The sequence below is a fragment of the Cetorhinus maximus genome, chromosome 12, assembly GCF_964194155.1.
Source record: "Cetorhinus maximus chromosome 12, sCetMax3.hap1.1, whole genome shotgun sequence".
Taxonomy (NCBI): domain Eukaryota; kingdom Metazoa; phylum Chordata; class Chondrichthyes; order Lamniformes; family Cetorhinidae; genus Cetorhinus; species Cetorhinus maximus.
Genome location: NC_135890.1, coordinates 43,672,023 through 43,694,940, shown reverse-complemented (window position 1 = coordinate 43,694,940; position 22,918 = coordinate 43,672,023). Strand labels below are relative to the sequence as shown.

Sequence of the window (22,918 nt, the reverse complement as noted above, 5' to 3'; positions counted from 1 at the left end):
TAAGAGATAAAACCCTAAGACGAACAAGAGACTTTGAAGTAATTTTAGCACAAAAAAAGGCCGGAACTTTCCAGCCCCTCACGCCGACAGGATCTTCCAAACCACCAATGTGACTGGAGATTTCAATGGCTTGCTGGCCCTGCTATGGGTGGCTGGAAAATTCTGGCCAAAATTACTATTTATTCAGCAGGGTGAGAGGAAGGGATGGTTAAAATTGACTGGTGAGGTCTAAGATTTATTTCCATGTTGGAAATGCTTTTTTAAAGACAAATGAAGAATTTTGACATCATGCAAAACAGGAAGAAGAATAACCATAAAGTTCCTTCGTTTGATGCAAATGCTAAGCTATTTTAATATTCTAATTTGATTATTGTAGTTACGTAATTTGTTGATACATATGACATGATTGGATGATACCTTATAGAAAGATATCTTATCCTGAGGAGAATATGTATTCAATAAAAGGAAGCTGTTTTCAGTGATTCATTCTAACATTCTTTTGAAAATTCATTACAGAACAAAGTATTTGGCCTCTGTGGAAATTACAATTCCCGGACTGAAGATGATCTCATGACAAAGTCAAAATCTTTGATGACCGATACTCTGGAATTTGCTGCAAGCTGGAAATCTCCAAAGCCATGCTGTGCAAAAATAACGCAAACTTCCCCTTGTGACAGAAACCCATATTGTTACTCATGGGCTGCAAGGAAATGCGCCATCATTACAGGAGTCAATTTTAAAGAATGCCATAAAATGGTAAGGTTTAATGAGTAATATGTCTGTATAACGCTGTACCAATAAAGCTTTAAAATAAAAAGAGATGACGCCTCTTATAAAATGTTCACGTGCTTTCTGACACTGTGGTCTAACACTCCCATCAGGTTGACCCGGATCCATACTACAATGCTTGTGTCGAGGAAGCATGTGCCTGTGACATGGAAGGAAGATTTTTGGGTTTCTGTACTTCTGTAGCAGTGTATGCAGAAGCTTGTAATGCAGCTGGTATTTGTGTTGATTGGAGAACTTCAGAATCATGTCGTAAGTAATGATTTCACTATGCATGATAATCGAGGACCATTTTAAGGAAAAATAAATATACTTTTAATTGCTCGACAAGGCTGGTTATGAAAATCATCTTTGAGAAATTCCTACTTTGCAGGAGATGTTTAAAATGTAAGTATATTCCCCCTCCCATCAAGGATCACAATTCTGTCTCTATAGAGTTGACAGGCAGCCCTCTTCTGGTCAACAATGGGTCTGATCAATGAACAGTTCTGTAAGAAGCAGTCTATATGATCATTCTTTCTGAACCTGGATGCTGATCAGATGACATCAGCCAGGAGCTTCAATACTTGCTGCAACAGTGGTGTACACACGTGGCAGTAAAGTTGCATGCACCCTTCATGCAAATAATCTCATAATATTTTACTTCAGTTCTAAACTTGATGGTATTAGGTCCTTGTGTTGGTCTGTTCTGTTCCGCCATTACAGCTAAAATGAAACTTCCTCCTCATCTCTATTTTGCTCTCCTATTCTTGGAGAGCCCTGAGCATATTCCTCTCATTGGCCATAAGCTGTGAGCCATGGGCAATTTTGTTCCTTTCCAATGCAGTCTTTACAAACTGTCGTTATTTCAGTTAATCTTCCCTTTTTAGAATAAAAGAAAAACTTATTACCTTGCAAAATTTTACTGAATTATCTGTCCTTTCCATGGACATTATCAAATCTTTGACAAGATCTCGTACTATTGGTTTGATCCCTGTAGAGAGTGATAACCTTTTAAAGGAGGTTAATTTTGCAGCAACAGACAGAACTAACTGAAGGACAGGATTTCACGTTTTAAGATTTTTACTGTAACAGCCTAAAATCAACATAGGCTAAACATTATTTAACAGGCAACTGGCAGAATTTAAAATCAGTATATAAGAAAATCTGGAATATAAAGCTAGTCTCAGTAATCATGACCATGAACCTATCATAGATTGTTATAAAAACCCATTTGGTTCATTAATGTTCTTTAGGGAAGGAAATCTGTCATCCTTACCTGGTCTGGCCCATATGTGACTCCAGATCTACAGCAATATGCTCGACTCTTAACGGTCCTCTGAAATGGCTTAGCATGTCACTCAGTTCAAGGACAATTAGGGATGGGCAACAAATGCTAGCCTTGCCAGTGACGCCCAGATCCCATGAGCAAACGAAAAAAACTAAAGAAAAGGTACTCTGTATTAATTAACATAATTGTGATACTTCTTACACTGTGTACTAGAATCCTGGCAGCTATATAAAATTACAGGAACAAGTCCAAAGTAACTCCAAGCTCCCAACTGGAGGTTCACTTCTTGCCACATCAGGTCAAAAATTTCATTGTCCTTCGACAATTGTTCTACAATACCTAAGATTTCCTGGATATAATTATCACCAGCACAGTACAACTCGATGAATCTCCCTCTCCTTCAGGTCACAACCATCCTGACGATCCAGAATTTGAGAGATTCCTGTATTTACCCCCTTTAAATGGTTTAGTCGACTCTGGTAAAATTGCTTTCCCCATTGAAAGCTTGACTTTTGCTTCTCATCATTTCTTGCAGAATAGTAAAACCTGGTCCTGGGAGAGCCCCAATTCCTCTCCTGCCTTCATCACAACAGCAGTTGTGCTTTTCTGTGAATTAGTGTGTAAGGCGTGAAATCTGTCACTTTATATTTTAATAGGTTTGAGTTTATACCCCCATGGTAACCAGATCACCTGGGGCTGTCTCTGAGCAGAGGTGTTTACTATGACCTCACCACCCCCAGAACATTCTGTTTCACCTTAAGTTAAAAAAGACATTTTAAAATATAATCGTCTTGTAAAGTTCTGCATTTGTAACACTATGAATTTTTAAAGAAATTATATGGGCACCAACCAAAACTATTCATTGATGCCCAGTTTCTTCTCATTTCATACCTGTGCTATAATTTATGATTCATCATTTGTTTTATAATTCTCTGAAGGGTTTCCCATGTTTCTCATCTCTTCCACACTATTATTTCTCCATATTAACGATCTCCAATCATCATCTATTTTCTAGTCATCGCACTATTCGTTGTTTTGCTTATGATGTCACCTTACATTCACCAAATTCTTTCAGATTGTACACCTATTGTGTGCATTTAGTTGCCTGATATTATAATGGTTGAATGATTATAGCTTGATTTCCTTGGCCAGATTCTAACTCTAGGCCATTTCTTGGCATTTTAGTAGCAACAACAACTCACATTGTGAGAAAGAAGCCCTCCTGCTAATCCAAAAATGACATCAGGGGTATTTTAACTCCTGAGCCTCATTGATGTAACAATGTTGCCTGTTTAGTACAATATGATTGAACATAGAACTATCTTCCTTGGTGATTAGTCAGTTGTGCTAATGAAAGGTTTTAGGAACAACAGGGAATGTACAAGCTAGGGTGACATGTATTGGTACGCCCCAGGCAATTAAGTTTCTGCCCAGGTGATGGTGTGTAGCAAATTGTCTATCATTCCCCAAGACTGTTGATGCAATTGATTGGTGATATTTGCATGCCATGCAGTGTGACTAAATATAGTGGTGTGTCCAGTCTCCATGGTTGTTAATTCAGCTTTGTAGGGCTAATGCTGACTTTCTGTGCATTGAGATATTGTGAGACCATCATGAGCATTGTTATTATTGAGAATTTGCATTTGTAGAGGATTATATTGCCTATTACCTAGGAATTGTCTTCAAGGAGCTTACAGCTCTTGGCAGCTTGTAATCTCAACTTGTGTATTTTTTGCAGGGCAGATATTTTATTTGACTTCCTGGCACATACATGATTAGAATATTCCACGAGTTTATTATTCTTGTGATATTAAATAATATGAATTATTTATATTTTATATTGCAGCTATATACTGTGACTATTATAATCATGATGTTGAAAACACCTGGCACTACAAAGCATGTGGAACAGCAACTCAAAAGACATGCAGTGACCATCCTATTGGCAAAAAGTTCTCCACACTTCTTGAAGGTTTCAATTTTTTTGTTCTAGTTAGTTTATAGTTTAGTTACATGTACTATGGGCAGAATTTTTGGGTCGGTGAGTGGGGGCGGGGTCCGCTTGCCGATGCATAAAATGACGCTGGGTGTGCGTCCCAATGTCATCGCGATATTTCGTTTGGTGGGCGCACCCCGGAGTTGGCTGCATGGCTGCCGAAATGTAAACAGCCAATAAAGGCCATTAGGAAACCAATTAAAGCAGTTAAGAATGCTGCCCGTCCAACCTTAAAGTTGGCGGGCAGGTGAAGAGCCCAGGCGGCCTTTGCATTTTTCATGGAACCTCATTCACGGGCGGGGTGAGGTTTCATGAAGTGTTTAAAAATTGAATAAAATGTTTTAAAAAATTAATTGACATGTCCCAGCTCATGTGACACTGTGACTGACAGGAGAAACAAAGGCAGTTTGGGCTAACAAACTGGCCGATTTAAATGCTGGGCATTGTTGGCTGCGCAGACACAGTCAATTGCCTGTTTATAACCCTCAGAAAGCACGGTTACTGCTCCCTCAGTCTCCACTTGATGTGCTGCTACACCTAAGAGAATGCATGTCAATGCACACAATCAATAGATTATGCATGGTTTTTTTTGATATTGAGGGTCCCCAATGTGATCGAATGTTGTGAATAGGAAGGTTGGGTGGAAAGCTTTGTTCAGCCATTATATTCAAACTCAACATGCATCTAAATACGTCATATTAGAATCAGGGTTCTAATGGTGTATGCCTTTAGGATGCTTGAATCAATGGGAGGGTCTTAATATATTTTATTCAAAAAGTTAATTTGGGGCAGCAGAAAATGTGAAAGCAGGGGGAAGGAACAAAAGGATGTTGAACAGGTGACAACAAAGATCATGCAATGCAGCCCAGGAGTGAAATGTAATATACTATCAAGGAGGCCACCAAATGATTGCTCTAAATGATTGCTTTTATTTCTATTTGCATCAGAAGAGGTAAATTGTTTCTTTGTCCTAAGAGATGCAAAATGTTGGGCCAAATCTTCTGATTTGGGGAGAGGCCTCTGACTCAACTTACGTCACTGATGTGCATCGGGACTCTAAGGAAGTCCCGGCGTACGCACAACCACAGTACTTAGGCAGTAAGTATTTCTGATTGCTGTTTTTACCCTGCCTGGATTGCTGCATGATTCCTATGACAGTGGGATCAAATGGCTTGAACCACAGAGACTTGGGCTGTTTGTCCTATGGTAAAAACCCTGGTTTTTACACAGACCTAAGTTGAGCTTTACATAGCAGGTATAAGGCATGCTAAGCAGTGTAACTCTAAGTAAATCAGCTGGAGTGTCATAGCACAAGAGCAACCACATCCTCAAACACATCTTCCTGACAACGTTCACCCCCTCCCGCCAATGTTGACTCCACCTCCCCGACAATGTTCATCTTTCCACCACCATCCCCAAGCAATATTCAGCCCCTGTCCTGGCAGTGTTGCATCCCTACTCCCGGCAATGTTCACCCCATTCCATCCCACAATGCCATTCCTTTGACTCTCCTGGTCCATTCTAGTGTTTCTACTCAACATGAGCCTCTTGTCAGTCCTCTTCATCTAACCCTATAACCTTCCTTTCCTTTTTCCCTCATGTGTTAATCTAGCTTCCCCTTAAATGCATCAAAACTATGCACCTCAACTCCTCCTTGTGATAGTGAGTTCCACATTATAACAAGTCTTTGGGTAAATAGATTTCTGCTGAATTTTCTTTTGTATTTATCAGTGACTATTTTTATTTATGGCCCCTAATTTTGTTCTTCCCCACAAGTGGAAACATCTTCTCAATGTCTACTCTATTGGACCCTTTCATAATCTTAAAGACCTCTACCAGGTCACTGTAATATGAAGATGTCTCACATAGCAAGGGATAATTTGGGGCTGGGGAACATAACTGCCCACAGTATGATGTAAAGAGTCGCATGACCTGCAACCAGAGTCAGTTGTGGGCTGGACAGAGACCTGTGTAGAAGTAAGCATGGAATTAGCTCATAGGTTGGGCTATATCCTATACATATGTACATAATTATGTGTTACCAATAAACAGTTAAAGTTCAACCTTACCAGCATCTGAACATCTTCGTGGGATCTACAGAACAGAATACAGCAGTCTCCTCTTAACCTCTTTTTGAGAGAAAAGAGCCTCAATGTTTCAGGCTGCTCAATGTTTTCAGATGGGTATCAGGAGGAAACTTGAAAAGCAATACCTGGTGGGGAAAGGGTGGGCAGGGAGGCCCTGTTTTTCTTGTGAGAGTTATTAAGCAGCATCAGGAAAGGAAGAACCATGTACTGAGGAGCCAGCACCCTCCTAGGTAAGGGAATAGAAGTTTGTTTCTGGTGTTTGGATTCAGAATTTTTGCTTCCTCTGAATGTAATGAAGGCTACCTCAGTGCATCTTCATTCCTGCTGGGAGGTTCCCTGTGTTGCAGTTGCTTGGTAGCTGTTGCTTTTAGAAACCAATTAATTAAAATTTGGTGCAGACAGGGCTTGCAGTGACATCTCTCAGCTGGCCATTTTGAGGTCCTCACCTTGCAGGTCAGCTCATTGCTGCTGAAACCCTCATTCAAGCTTTTGTTACCTTTAGACTTGACTATTCCTGGCTGGGCTCCCACATTCTACCCTCCGTAAACTTGAGGTTGTCCAAAAGTCTATTGCCCTGTCTGAGCTTGTATCAAGTCTCCTTCAACTATCATCCTGTGCTCACTGATCTACATTGACTTCCAGTCAAGCAACATCTTGATTCTAAGATTCTCATCCTTGGTTTCAAATACCTCACCCCTACATATCACTATAATCTCCTCCAGCCCCACAACCCTTTGAGATAGCTAAGCTCCTCTAATTCTGGCTTTGGTCTTGTGCATCCCTGATTTGAATCGCTTCACCATGAGTAGTTGTGCCCTCAGTTGCCTAGGCCCCAAGCTTTGGAAAACCCTCCCTACAATTCTCCGCTTCTCTGCCTCACTTTCCTCCTTTATGACACTCCTTAAAACCTACCTCTTTGACTAAGCTTTTGGCCATCTGGCCTAATGTCTCCTTTTTTGGCTTGGTGTCATACTTTCTTTCATAATTCTCCTGTGAAGTGCCTTAAGACATTAAATGTGCTACATAAATGTAAGTTGTTGTCAGATGCCCTTTCCAAACTGACATATAGTGTCTAAAGAACAGAGTTGTAGGATACATGACCATATATTTACGTTGAATTTATGGCTTTGAAATGACCTGGATATGGCCTCGGCGAAGCCTCAAAGTCTCATTGAACTTTTGAAATAGCCATGTTGTGCCCTCTGCACTAAAGTATGTCACTGATTCTGTGCTGCTCTCCTGCTGTGGGCACCAGCTGAGGGAATTGACCTTTGCCTCCCCTCAGCTTGATACCTTTTAGTTGAAGACTTATCAATGTCTCATTCGTTTTTTTCTTATCATTGAAATATTTCCTGTCAGGGTTAATACAGTGCTAGCACCATTTCCTAGCATTTACATTGGCTGGACACGGACCTAACCTCCATATTACTGCCTCTGGCATGTTTAACCAACACATCTGGATAGGGAAAGATTTCCTATGTGTTATGAAATGTATTCCTAATGCATTTATAATTTTCCTATGCAGTGACTGGATGGAATCTTCCCACCAGTTAGTTTCTTAGGGTAAATCAATAGGGCCAATTTTAACTTGAGGTGGATAACTGACAGGCCTGTCTGCGTCTCACCTATTGTTGCTGGTATGAGAGCTGAACCATTTTGAAGACTGGGCATCAATTATATGCTGATGGCCAACAGTGGGTGACATGCGGGCACTCTGCTGCAGCTCGTCACTGGGTAGGAATTGGAGTTTCCCACATTTTGCTGTCCATTATTGCTTCTTTTACACTGTGCAAAGCAAAGTCCTGCTTGTTAAGGAGCCAAAATGTTAGAATACTCTTCAAATAGTTTACACACCATGAATGGAATGGAGATGATTTTCAACTGCCAACTGCCAGTTTGTTGCCTGAAAAACAGGTAACTAGCAGTTGAAAATTGGGGTAGGGGCACATTGGCCATATTGCCCAATGTCCACTTAGACAGAAACGTAGAAAATGGGAGCAGGAGTAGGCCATTCGACCCTTTGAGCCTGCTTCTCCATTCAATATGATCCTCTATCCCAATGCCATACTCCAGCTCTCTTCCCATCCCCTTGACACCTTTAGAGTTTAGAAATCTATCTATTTAATTCTTAAATATATTCAGTGACTTGGCCTCCACAGCCTTCCACAGGCTCACCACCCTCTGAGTGAAGAAATTTCTCCTCATTTCAGGCCTAAATGGTCTACCCCATATCCTGAAATTGTGACCCCTTGCTCTAGACCTCCCAGCCAGAGGAAACATCATCCCTGCACCCAGTCTGCCCTGCCCTTTCAGAATTTTGTACATTTCAATGAGATTCCCTCTTATTCTTCTGAACTCCAGTGAATACAGGCCTAGTCAACCTAATCTCTCCTCATGCGACAATCCTTCCATCCCAAGAATCAGTCTGTTGAACCTTCGTTGCGCTCCCTCTATGGCAAGTATATTCTTTCTTAGGTAAGGAGACCAAAACTGCACTCAATACTCCAGGTGTGTCTCACCAAGACCCCGTACAGCTGCAGTAAGGCATCCCTGCTCCTGTACTCAAGTCCTGTCACAATGAAGGCTGACATACCTTTTCCTTTCTAACTGCTTGCTGCACCTGCATGCTTGCTTTCAGTGGTTGGTGTACAAGGAACCCGAGGCCCCTTTGTATATCAGCATTTCCCAATCTGTCACCATTTAAATAATACTCTGCCATTCTGTTTTTCCTACCAAAGAGGATAACTTCACACTTATCCACATTATACTGCATCTGCCATGTATTTTCCCACTCATTCAACTTGTCTAAATCACCTTAAAGTCTCTTAACATCCTCACCACTCACATTCCCACCTAGTTTTGTGTCATCAGCAAACTTGGAAATATTATATTTGGTTCCCTCATCTAAATCATTGATATAAATATTGTGAATAGCTAGGGCCCAAGCACTGATCCCTGTGGTACCCCACAAGTCATCGCCTGCCACTCCGCAAAAGACCCATTTATTCCTACTCTGTTTCCTGTCTGCTAACCAATTCTCAATCCATATCAACATATTACCCCCAGTCCCAAGTGCTTTAACTTTGCACACTAACCTCTTATGTGGGACTTTATCAAAAGCTTTCTGAGAATCCAAATACACCACATCCACTGGTTCTCCCTTATTTATTCTGCTATCTATGTCCTCAAGAAACTCAAGTTTGTCAAATATGTTTTCTCTTTCATAAATTCATGTTGTCTTTGTTTAATCCCGTTGATATTTTCTAAGCATTCTGTTAGCACACCCTTTATAATAGACTCTAGCATTTTCCCTACTACTGATGTTAGGCTAACTGGTCAGTAATTCCATGTTTTCTCCCTCCCTACTCTTTTAAATAGTAGGGTTAAATTTGCGAACTTCCAATCTGCTGGGATTGTTCCAGAATATACAAATTTTGGAAGATGACAGCCAACATATCCACTATTTCCATGGCCACCTCCTTTAGTACCCTGGAATGTAGGTTATCAGGCCCTGGGGATTTATTGGCTTTTAGTCCCGTTAATTTCTCCAGCAGTATTTTTTTAGTAATACTAATTTCCTTCAATTCCTCCTTCTCACTAGACCCTTGGTTCCCTCGCATTTCTAGGAAGTTATTTATGTCTTCCTCCATGAAGACAGCACTAAATTGCTTGACATTTCTTTGTTCGTGATTATAAATTTTCCCATTTCGGACTGTAAGGGACCTACATTTGTCTTCACTAATCTTTTTCACTTGATACATTAAATGGGGTGAGTAGCAGGGCTTCATGTTCCAGGTGGAAGGCTGCTTAATTTTGAAAATTGGAGTCTTAGGGAGCGCACCATTTGGCATTTTCATGTACAAAGGGGTGGACTGTGAGTAGTACACAGTCTACCCATCTGCACAAAATGAGTGGCCTAAACTGTGGCTCTTAAAAGCATAGTCACTCATTAAATCTTTCCAAAAAGGTTCATGTCAGTAAATTGGGGGGAAAAAAAGTGACAAGCTTAACAGCACACAAACTTTAAACGCAAATGTATCTTAGCTACAGTAGCTTAATTAGGCTCAATGCCTCAGACTAATTTTACTATTTTCTTTTAATGCACAGGTTGCTATGCAAAATGCCCTAAGCATGCTCCTTATCTGGATGAAAATACAATGAAATGTGTTCCCTTATCTCAATGTACTTGTTACTATGATGGACTATTACTGCAACCAAATGAAGTGCAAATTACAAACTCTGGACAATGGTAAAGTATCACTTCATTATCCGTTTCTAAATTATGTGCTTTATTATTCATCTTCAAACATGCTTCATGTTGAAACAAAATCATGATAAATACAATTTTTATTAACTAGGAAAAGCTAATATACCCAAGAAACATGTCCCTTTTGCAAAGGTTATCAGATGACCTGATGCCCTCAGTATATTCTTGATGTCTTCCTTGAGAACTGTATCTACTTGTATGTTGAATCCATTTACATTGATGCTTTCGTGATAACATAATCTGCAAAATATTTCATATTGTGTTCTATGCCTTGGAGAAATGCAGGAAATAGCACCAGTTTCTATGTCTGAACAGGAGTTTTATTCAATAGTTCCAGCTTTTTATTTTCTCTTTCTCTCTATAACTACACCCAGGCTTGACTAATTGTACAAAGAACAGTTAACAGATACCAGACACAAATAATCAAACAGCGAACAATTGAACAACTGAACACTACTTCAGACATTGGCTGACCACTTTAATGACCTTTCCGGGTAACATTTCCCAGACATTCAAATTTCCAAACAGAACAATGAGTAAAGTCTGACCAACAACTTATGGAGCAATGCAGCTCCTTTTGATTTTTCCTGTACACTGTGGCAATTAAACCAGATAGCTTGTTTGGCTTTTTTTGTGCAGCAGTTAAGAAGCACTGTGTAGGTGGTTTCAAAAAATTATCCACTATTACCTCTGATTTCTTTTTTGATCGGCATGTTGTTATCTAGTTCCTCATAGCACTTTGGGGGCCCTATTTTCTGTCTGTAAAGCCCCATCTGTGTTCCAAAGGTACCATGAAGAGGGAGAAATAGAATTGTAGTATGGTTACAATAAAGTAAACCATTCGGCCCATCAGGTCCATGCCAATTCTGAGAGAACAATTCAGCTAGTCTGACTTCCCTGCCTTTTCCCCATAGCCCTACAAATCTATTTCTTCAGGCAATTATCCAACTCCCTTTTGAAAACTACTAGTGAATCTGCCTCTATTGTACACTCATTGCAAATCATTATTAATTAACCAATAGAAACAATTTCTAAAACTATAAGTTAAAAACGGCACTGGTGAAATTTTGGCAGTAGGCATTGCTGAGCTATGCTTTGATTTTGCGGGCTCTTTGAAAAAGTATCTTCTTCTTCTTCTGCTCTGGTTGCATCGGCTAAGATCCATATTCCACCGACACTTATATAGTTAGTGCTAACTAAACCAGACATGATCTGCTGAGATGGTAGTCTTGATAATGAAAATTTTATAAATGGAAATAATTTAGAGATGGGTCTTGAAGATGTCATGTGATGGGGCTGTGACTGTCTCTAAAAATCTTTGCTGCAGATTATGGACAACAGATAGCCTCATGTTATAAATGGTTCAGTGCAGGAGGGCTTCTGTATAGGAGGAGGCATCTTTCGTTGTCAATGGAACAGCAGCCACCATGACAAAATTACATCTCATCACCTACAACACATAACTTTACATCTCATATTTGGAGGGAATGTGAAATCTCAGATGCTAATTGTACCAGGCATCCATTCATGTCACTTAAATTAACTGCCTTGTGAACAAGAGCAGTAAGGCACATGGGAACACTACCATCGGCAAGTTATGCTCCAAGCCACACACTATCCTGGCTTGGAACTATATCACTGTTTCTTCGCCACTGGGTCAAAATCCTGGGATTCCCTACCAGCACTGTGAGTACCTACAGCACATAGACAGCAGTTGTTTACAAAGCTAGCTCATTGCTACCTCCTCAAAGCTAACTAGGAATGAACAGCAAATGTTGGCCTTGCCAGCAATGCCCACATCCTGTGAATGAATATAGGTCTCCTGCCGGCTGCCCCTCCCCCCCAACTCCTCCCCACCCCAGATTGTTCACTACTTTGTACCTATTTCACATTTCTGCCTGTGGAATTGAATCTGCCACCTGTTGATCCAGTTACTTAAAATAGCTAAACCTTTCTAACCAGGTTGCATTATTCCTCAGTATGTGTCCGTCCTTCTATTTCTGCTATCCTCTGCAAATTTTGAGATCTTCCTTTTTGGCCATGCCATTAATATAGATGGAAAATAGAGAGTGTCACGACTAATTTCCTTGCAATCTATAAAGCTCCTCATTGATGCCAACCCTCTGATTCCTGGTTTTAAACCTCTGTTTAATTATCTGCTACTTCAGCCATTGATCACAAATGTGGAACCTTGCCAAACTTTCTGAAGCTTCCATTAATGATCCAGTTATGAAAGAAATATAGACTAAAACTCAAGTTTTGCAATTGCGAGGCTCTGCTGGTGGTGTGGCGGGGGTCGGGGTGGGGTGGGGGTTGGGGGGGAGGTGGGTGGGGGGATGTGGGGATGGTTGCGGGCTGGTTGGTGCATAGGTGAGTGCAAGTTTGAAATTAAGTTATGGGCATGCATGTGCACACTCTTGATTCACAGCATCAAAGGGAGGTTGTTCTGCTGATTAACATCTGTCCAACTGTAATGGTCATGGAAATTAGGGGCAGAATTTTGCCCTCGTCGGGTGTTTGCGGCGGGCGGCCCCGGGAGGGGTCGCAAAGCCGACTGCCGTCCGCGATCGGGCCATGACATGGATTTTACGCTGGCTGGCCAATTAACGGCCAGCCAGGGTGAATTGCGCGCTGCAGCGCTCAGCACTGCTGGGGTGGGGGTGGCAGAAGCACGAGCGCTGATGTTCACGCATGTGCGTGGGTGCATGCAGTAAAAGCTTCCTGAGGCACAGAGCTACCTCATGGAGCTGAAGATTTTTAACATTACAAATAAAAAATTTTAAAATAATTAAAACATATCCCTGCACATGTGACTCTGTCACATGAGCAGGGATATGTAAAGTATGAATGCAAAAAGTTTTTATTTTTCTTAATCACCGGCCGAAACCTCATCCCGTCCCTGGAAGAGGCTTTGCCAAAAGTGTAAAGGCCGCTTGGCCTTTTTGCCCCTCCGCCAACCTAACGGTTGGATGGGCAGCGAGAAATTCAGGTCAATTAGTTCCATAAGAGCCTTAATAGACTGCCTAATGTGCCCGACGATGCTCACTCGACGTCATCGTGCGTCATTTTATGCTCGTTTGGATCGGGCGCATACCTGCCTGACGAGCGCAATATTCTGCCCTATTTCACAGTGTTTTGTAAAGCTCTGCCTACTTCTCACCTCATCCACTTGAAATGGGTTAAATATTAATTCAGCAGTCTCTCCGATTGTATGTGGATTCTTAAACCTGGCTTTCAGTTCTCAGGGTTGGTTCCAAATTTATGCTTTCCTGGTACTTTCTGCAATAGGTTGGCAACGAAACAGTGTAATTGTGCAAACCCGCTGGCCCGAATCATGAAAGAAACTATTGCACAAAGTACCAGGAAATAATAATTGGGCTAAGGTGGAGCAAATGGGCTTACTCCTTTGTATCTACCTTGTAGTCTTGTGAAAGTACCATTGAACAACCTTATCCCATTCATTATACATGTTTTCAGGAGGGTGGGATAAAACTTCTCACTCTTGACACGGTTCATGTGGGCTCTTCTCATTCTGAGCACTGTTCAGTTGGGCTCATTTCATACTTATCATTATTGGCCAGTTCTATTATTTTACACAATCAATCAATAGGAAATGAGACATGCACACTATGTGGTAGAATTTGTTAAGAGTTCATACATGTTCGCTATGTGGACGATTAGGAATTCAACCAACTGCTCAGCAGCATCACAGATATATTTGACTGACCCCTCAACTGTGCCTTACTTGTAATGCTTGTAATCGTACGGAACACAAATGGAGTAAAGCTATATGGATCTGCCAATATGCTTAAAAAGGGACTAAAAATGAGTTCTAATGCAAAGCATTTTCAGTTCCTCCAAGACTAAATTTACCCCCAAATGCTGTTCATGATAGCTAAATAAGCATGACATCTTGTTCAAATTTGAGCAAAATAAGTAAATTTGTTCAATGAACAAAAACAGAAATTGTAATTAAAATGAAGACAATTTTTCTATTGATTTGCCCAAAATGAATATCATACCAACATATTTTAATTTTATTATTTTCTATCTTACAGCACATGCCGAAATGGAACCATTATCTCCGGTAAGTAACAGTTTCAATGATAAAAAGTAGCACTGGTAGTCCCACTATCATTCTAACCGATAAGGAAGACGAATGCTAATGACCAGCTGTGTTCTGGAAAACCAGATCTACATACAGTTTAAGTGACAATCTTTAAAGGGACCACGGCAGGACACAATTGATAAGATAAGTGTTTAACATATATTTACCTGAACGTGGATTCAGGAAGTACAGGAATGTTCTTCATGGTTCATTGAAACCTTACAGCTCACCACCACTCCACCACCAAACCCTGCCACCACCCCTCACCCCCCTGAATCTCAGCTGCTACCTTCCCCAAATCTGGCCACCATTACCTGCTCTTCCTGGTCCCAGGCCCTCCACTCACTCTCCCCGATTCTGGCCAATGATACCCAGTCTTACCTTAGAGCATCTGTGAGCGTTGCAGAGGTCTGCATCTTCAAGTCCCCTTCTCCAGCCCGAAGATGCCATTTTGTGTACTGTGCACTGGATCAACACAACATTACACCTGCCTAGGGTCTATCCATTCAGGCACTGAGATTGATTCCTGTGCACCTTTGTATGCCTGAATTTCCAAACCCTTACAATTTCACCTTCCATTAACATTTCTCTGAACGCAACACAATAGTTATCACTAATTATGAAACTGGAAACTAACCTTTTGAAATATTCACTGTCAATTTAGATGATATGACAACAATGACATTAAGAACTACAACATGCCATTAACACATAATCCAGCTCAGAATGCACCAATTTTGTGAATCGAGTCAGTCAGAGTTAAACCACATTATTAGTTATAGAATTTTGTCTTGCACTTTTTATTGATCATGATTTGAAAATTTATCAAATAATCATGAGGAAGGAATAACCTCATAACCTTTTCCAAATGGATTGATAACCATTAGACATATTTGTTTGCTGGGTATTCTTAACAACGGTGCACACATTGCAAGGATAGCCTCAAAAAGATACATACATTTTTATAACTTGGATCATTTTTACAGACACACTGGCAGGATTTTAACTCCTTCCACCTGGCAGAAAAAGGGTGGAACAGGAATTAGAGCCATCAGGTACTTTTTTGCTGCTCAGTTCCCAAACCACAGTTGTATAACTGGATGGTTGAAGTGGATGCCTCACAATTATGTCAAAAATCAGAGCCATTATGGTTGGAAACCCAAGACCACTTTGGAGGCCAACTGGACAGTGTGACCAGCTTGCACACTCCAGCATTTAAAACCAGTCTGACCAAAAGCAGAGAATTCAAAATGTAATTATCTTGGTGGGGCCGGGAGAAGGTGGTGTGATTTTTGAAGGGCCCACAAGGAAAGTATATATTTCTGTATACTGTGGCTGCCATTTACTCTGTCAATACCTTTCATGATTTTAATTTTAATTACCCTTTAACCTACCCTGCTCTACGTAGAACAACCCTATCTTCTCGTTCCTCCACATAATGTCCATTATCACTGGTGCTATTCTAGTAAAGCTCTTCTTTACATCTTTCTTTGCTGTGCCCAAATTTGGAAACAATACTCCAGCTGAGGCATAACCAGTGAAGGTTTAGCAGGGTTTATCATAATTTTCTTGCTGGTGTACCCTATGTCTCTATTTATAAGGCCAAGGATCCCATTTGCTTTTTTAACTGTCTTATCAACTTGTCCTAAAACCAAAGATCTTTGTACATACAACCTGAGATTTCTCTGTTCTTGCATCCCCTTTAAATTTGTACCATTTATTTCCCATTGCTTCTCTTCATTTTCCATCCAAAATACATCACTTTACAATTCTCTGCATTAAATTTCATTTGTCACGTCTCTGCCCATTTTACCAATCTGTTGCTCAATACAATTCAAAGTATTGTGCCATTTACAAGCAATGAAATGATGCCTTCAGCCTACAAGCCCCGGTTGGTAATACATCAAAAAGAACAGTGGTCCTAATACTGACTCATTGAGAACACCACTGTAAACTCCGTCCTTTCTAAAAGGCAACTGTTCGTCACTACTCTCTGCATTCTGTCCTTTAGCTATCCACGCTGCCACTGCCCCTTTAATTTTAAGGAATTCCATTTTGCTGACAAGCCTTTGATTAATAATTCTCCATTTAATGTGCTTTCAAATAACTCCTTTTATTCTCAGCTGTACCTATCATTTTACCAGAAATCATCAACTCTTATTATCTCTCATGGTAAGAAATGGTCTCTGTTATTATGGCAGCAATCTACTAAATCTTCAAAATGTAGAAATAAAGCTCAAAAAAATTCCAAAATTCAAATGTCAAGATTTGAAATCTTCATGCAAACAGAAGCTGCCAAGCATCCTGTTCACTATTGCCCAGTATATTTGAAGCAATTTTGATTACATATGCTCGCTTCTAAGACAAAATGTTGCCATTATGGCTAGCGATCATGCAGAAGAACACATCACAAAGTATGCATTAAAATCATCAAGTTATGGAATTATATTCATCCTTTTCTGAAGCTATAATTGATTATACCGGCGATCCGAATTGTGTTTTTTCTCTTCAAGTATTAATCCAATTCCCTTTTGAAAGTTATTCAGGCAGTGCATTCCAGATCATAAGAACTCACTATGTAAAATAAATTTTTCCATGTATCGCCATTGTTTCTTTTGCCAGTTGCTTTAACTCTACTGACTATGCTGTCATTGGAAATAGTTTCTCATTATTGAACCTATCAAAACCCTTCATAATTTTGAACTTTTGTTAAATCTTCCTTTAATTGCTTTAAGAAGAACCTCTAGTGTCTCTCCAAATAACTGAAGCTCCACAACTGGTACCATTCTGGTAAATCTCCTCTGCGCCCTTCCTTTTTTGATCATTTGCAACAATTGCGTTTTCCCGTCCTCTGGCACCACTGCCGTAGATAAGGATTGAAAGATTGTGCCTGGTGTCTCCATTATTTCTGCCCTTACTTCCCTCAGCAACTGAGGATGCACTGTATATAGTCTGTGTAATGCTTCTAAGTTGAATGCTGTCAACCTTTTAAACACCTCTTAATCTATTTTTATGACATCCAATTTCTCTGTTATCTCTTCCTTTACTGTGATATTAGCAGCATCCTCTTCTTTCATAGAGACAGATTCAAGAATTCTTTAAGTACCTCAGCCATGTCATCTCCTCTTTGGGCTCTAATCTTTTCCACCATTCCTCATACAACCTCGCTATTTATATGTTTATAAAATACTTCTGTGTTCCTTTCTATTCTTCCAACTTATCTATTCTCATACATTCTCCTTTGCCTTTCTTATTTCCTTTTTCAGTTCTCCTCCATACTGTATTCAGCTTTGTTCTGTTATCTAACGTCTGTTGTGGGGAAGTGTTGGAAATTATATTTTAGGACAGATTGTCTCAGCACTTCAAGAAATGTGAGCTGATTAGAGAGAGTCAACATGGATTTATAAAAAGGTCATGTCTAACAAATTTAATTGATTTTTTTTGGGGAGTTGACTAAAGTAATAGACAGGGGGTTGTAAATAAATGTATATATGATCCTCCTGAAGGCATTTGCAGGCAAATTATTTATCTAGTTAGGATTTTGGTTAGGTAGTAGAAGGCAGAGAGTAATGATAATGTGTCTATCGTCAAATTGGAATGAAGTGATGAGTATGTGCCACCACTATTCACTAGATTTCTTAATGACTTAGGTAATATAAAGAAAACCAGATCAAAGTTTTCTAATAAAAATCAGTGGCATTGTAAGGTGTGTAGACAGGAACATAACATTTCAAAGAGGCATTGATTATGACGTGAGTGGGCAAAATTGGGGGAGATGGATTTCAGCGCAGATAAGTGTGAGGTCATCCATTTTGGACCAAAAAAAGTTGATACGAGTAATTGGTGAAAAGCCAATGACTCCGTGCTATGCAAATCACTGAAATATAGCAGGCATGTACAAAAACTAATCAAAAGGCTAATAGAAAGTTAGTTTTTATAACAAGACGGCTAGAATATGAAGCAAAGAAAGTTTTGTTACAGCTAGATGATGCCGTGATAGACAGCATCTGGAGTACTGTGTAGAGTTCTGAGCACAGCATGTTAAAAATGATATATTGGACTTGGAAGGTGCACAGCACAGATTTACCAGAATATTAACAGGTCTCCAAGGGTAGATTATGAGGACAGATTAGGAAAGGTAAGGAAAAAAGAAAAGTAGAATATTTTTTAAAAGGTGAGAGAGTGGGAAATGGTATTCAGAAGAACCTGGATGACCTTATACAGGGAAAGATAATATGCATGTACAGCAAGCAATGAGGAAAGAAAATGGTATGTTAGCCTTTATTAGAAAGGCATTGGCGTATAAGAGTAAAGAAGTCTTACTTCAATTATATAGGGCTTTGGTGAAACCACAACTGGAGTGCTATGTACGTTTTTAGTTTCCTTGCCTAAGGAAGTATATAGTTGCCTTAGAGAGAGGGTGCAACAAAGGTTCACTAAACATTGTCCTGTGAGGAGAGATTGAGTAAAATAGGTTTATATACCCATGAGATTAAAAGAATGAGAGGTGGTCTCATTGAAACATTAAAAATACTTAAAGGCTTGGTAGATGCTGAGAGGCATCAGAAAAAGGGTTCAACCATTTGAGACTGAGATGAGGAGAGATTTCTTCACTCAAAGAGCTATGAATCTTTTGAATTCTCAAACCCAGAGGGCTGTGGATGCTCATTCAATGAGTATATTCAAGACTGAGATTGATGGAGTTTTGGGTGCCAAGAAAATCATGGGATATGGAGATAGCACAGGAAAGTGGAACTGATGTAGATGTTCAGCCATGATCTTACAAAATGGCGGAGCAGTTTTGATGGGCTGCATGGCCTACTCTGGATTCTATTTCTTACGTTCTGACACTCTTGGATTACATAAACTAGGCTTGTATTCCCTGGAATATAAAAAGGTTAAATCATGAGTTTTTAGGATTTTGAAAGGAATTAATAGGGTAGGTGGAGAGAAACATTTTCTCCTGGTGGGGAATCGAGGTCAAGGGGACATGACCTTAAAATCGAGCCAGAAAATTCAGGAGTGAAGTTTGGAAACACCTCTTCCTGCAACGTATGGTAGGAGTGCACAACCCTCTTACAAAAAGATGCTAGATCAATGAATAATGTTAATTCTGAGATCAATAGATATTTGCTAGACAAGGTATAAAATGATATGAAACCAAAGCAGGTGGATGGAGCTAATCTATAGGTCAGCCATGATCTCACTGAATGGTGGAACAAGCTTGAGGGACTGAATAATTGGCTCCTGTTCCTACCTTTCTGTGTTCTCAACTGTATTGTGAACCTGACATTCATCACATGCCTCCCTGCGCTGTTTGATTTTAATCTCTATAACTTTAGTTATCCAGGGAGCTCCAGCTTTGCATGCCTTCCTTTTCTCCTTATGGGTTCTGATAGATGTTATTATTTTCTGGTCTAAGTCTCCTTTATGCTTTTGGTGTACCCTCTGTATTCTAAGTGTCAGTGCAGTCTTAGACCAGGATAAATAGAATGAATTCGCTGGGCCGGATCTGACAGGATGGTGTAGTCTCTGCCTTCCAACCCCCCAAACCCCCAACCCCGCAACTAAAAAGTCAGAGGGAATAGCTTGTCCATGATTCCGACAACTGCCTTGCAGTCATGTAGAATTGGGAGCAGTGTCAAGTGGCTGGAGGCGGGACATCTGCCCCTGTCTCAGGAAGAAGTCCAGCCTTAGAGTACTGCTAGCCATCTAGACAGCACGCTAATGACCCAGGTGATTCTGGGACCCAGGGTCTCACTGGGCCAGGTTGACAGGCCCTGGCATGGAGGGTGGAAGCTGGTTGGAGAGGTTGGTGGAAGGGTTTAAAGGGGTAATGACTTTGTGGGGTATGTCCCCCAGCTGCCCAAGAACAGCCTGTGCAGCTATAGCTGTCGGACTTCCTGACCGGTGTGGGTTACACCCAGCTGCAGGTATAATACCCACAGAGGTGGGATGAGGCCTTAAATGGCCATTAATTGGTTCCTATTTAATTGCAGTGGGGGAAGTGGTGGGCAGGTAGTAGGCATGGCGCCAGATGGATTTTACATGCCTTCAAACCCACTGGGTGGAGGTGTATATGCTCCATCCCCGTGTCTCAGATTCTAGGTTACCACATAATATTCACTTGACGGAGAGCTTGTCAATAACACAAATGGAATACACATACATGTATGAGAAAGAAAGACTCTACGAGAAGGATACACCATCTGTGGCTAGCTAAGGAAGTTAAGGATGGTTTTGATTGAAAGAAATAGTGTACAATTCTGTGAAGATTAGTGGTAGGATGAAAGATTAGGAAAAATTTCAAAACCAGCAAAGGATGACCAAAAAAAATAAAGAGGGTAAATTAGAAAATGAGTGTAAACAAATGAGAAAAATAAAAACAGACAGGCCTTTTGTATAAAAAGGAAGAGAGCAGCTAAAGTAAACATTGGTTCCTTAGAATATGAGACCAGGGAATTAGTAATTGGAAACAAGGAAATGGCAGAGACTTTAAATAAGTACTTTGCACCTGTCTTCACAGTAGAAATTACAAAACAAAATCCCCAAGAATGGTAGAAAATCAAGGGAATAAAGGGAAGGAGGAGCTTAAAATAATAACTATCACTAGGGAAAAGTACTAGCAAAACTAATGGAACAAAAGGCTGAGAGGTCTACTTGACCTGATATTTTGTACCCTGAGGTCTTAAAAGAAGTGGTTGCAGGGATGATGGATGCGTTGGTTGTGATCTTTCAAAATTCTCTAGATCCTGGAAAGGTCCCAGCTGATTGAAAAATCATAGAAGTGATACCTCTGTTTATGAAAAGAGGGAGACTAAAAGCAGTAGGTCAGTTAGCCTATCACCTGTCATTGGAAAAACACTGAAATCCATTATTAATGAAATATTAAAAGGACATTGAGAAAATAAAAATACAAACAAACAGAGTCAACATGGTTTAATGAAAAGGAAATCATGTTTGACAAATTTATTAGAATTATTTGTAGAAATAACAAGCAGGGTTGATGAAGGGGAACCAGTAGATGTAGTGTATTTGGATTTCCAAAAGGCAAAAGGTGCCCCATAAATGGTTGGGTCGAAGGCTGGGCACAGGGGAGGGGTGAGACCGAGGCAGGACTTGGGGGAGTCAAGGAGCAGAGTGGAAGAGTGAATGGCTGTCTGGGTGCCATTTAAACATGGCGCCTGGATGTCGGAGCCTCTGAGGTGACAGTGGGGTGGGCTGCTTCCTGCCTGACCCATCACGAGATTTAATGTGCTCCTTGCGGATGCATAAATATTGAACTGAACAGTGCAAGATCTCATGTGTTCAGTGGCCTGCTTTCCAGCGGAAGTCACTCCGATTTCTGCTCCCTCCACTGGACTTAACCTCCAGAAAGGAAGATTCCATCCAAAAAGCCTGCAAAGGGATATAGATAGGTTAAGTGAATGGTAAAAAATTTGCATATGGAGTATACTGTAGGAAAATGTGAGGTTGTCCACTTTGTTGGGAAGAATAGAAGAGCAGAATATTATTTAAATGGACAATGACTCGAGAATGCTGTGCTACAGAGAGATCTGCGTGCCCTTATACATGAATCACTAAAAGTCAGCATGCAGGTACAGCAAGTAATTAGGATGGCAAATGGAATGTTGACCTTTATTGCAATGGGGTGATGTATAAAAGTAGGGAAGTCTTGCTACAACCCTGTAGGGCACTGATGCCATGAAACCTAGAGCACTATGTAGAGTTTTGGTCTCTTTATTTAATAAAGAATATGCTCGCATTGGAGGCAGTTCAAAGAAGATTCACTAGGTTGATATCTGTAATGAAGGGATGACCTTAAGAGGAAAGGTTGTGCATGGGCCTATACTCATTTGAATTTAGAAGAATAGGAGTGATCTTATTGAAACATATGGGATTCTGAGGAGGCTTGACAGGTTTAATACTGAGAGGATATTTCCCCTTATGGGAGAAATTAGAAGGGAGTGCAATTTCAAAACAAGGCATCTCCCTTTCAAGATGTAGATAAGGAGAAATTTCTTCTCTGAGGGTGGCTGATCTTCGGATTTCTCTACCCGAGAGAGCAATGGAGGCTAGGCCATTGAATATATTCAAGGCTGAGGTAGACAGATTTTTGATCTAAAAAAGGATCGAGGGTTAAGGGGGTCAGGCCTCAATCAGATCAGCCTAATGGCCTACCCCTGCTCCATGTTCTTATGTTCTTAAGTATTATGACTGGTTACACTGTAATTGAGTATTTGTAATAATAGTTTTAAAATGCTTTTGTGTACATGCTGAATCATGACAAAACTCTTAATAGTTTCTCAATTCAGTTGTGCATGTTTTTGTTTTTCTTCAGAAGAAATAATTACAACAACAGTGACAACCAGCACACCTGGGTCCACAACCACAAAGCTGTTTT

General features: G+C 40.4%; 1 protein-coding gene across 1 annotated transcript in view; it reads left to right on the top strand.

Annotated features, from left to right (window-relative positions):
* LOC144687972 (mucin-19-like) overlaps positions 1-22,918 on the top strand; it is a 39,525-nt gene that overhangs the window by 5,983 nt on the left and 10,624 nt on the right. The window contains exons 3-7 of the mRNA XM_078554632.1: positions 517-756; positions 882-1,038; positions 3,903-4,028; positions 10,247-10,388; positions 14,465-14,493. Of these exons, the coding sequence (XP_078410758.1) occupies positions 517-756; positions 882-1,038; positions 3,903-4,028; positions 10,247-10,388; positions 14,465-14,493 (694 nt within the window). The remainder of the gene's footprint in view (positions 1-516; positions 757-881; positions 1,039-3,902; positions 4,029-10,246; positions 10,389-14,464; positions 14,494-22,918) is intronic.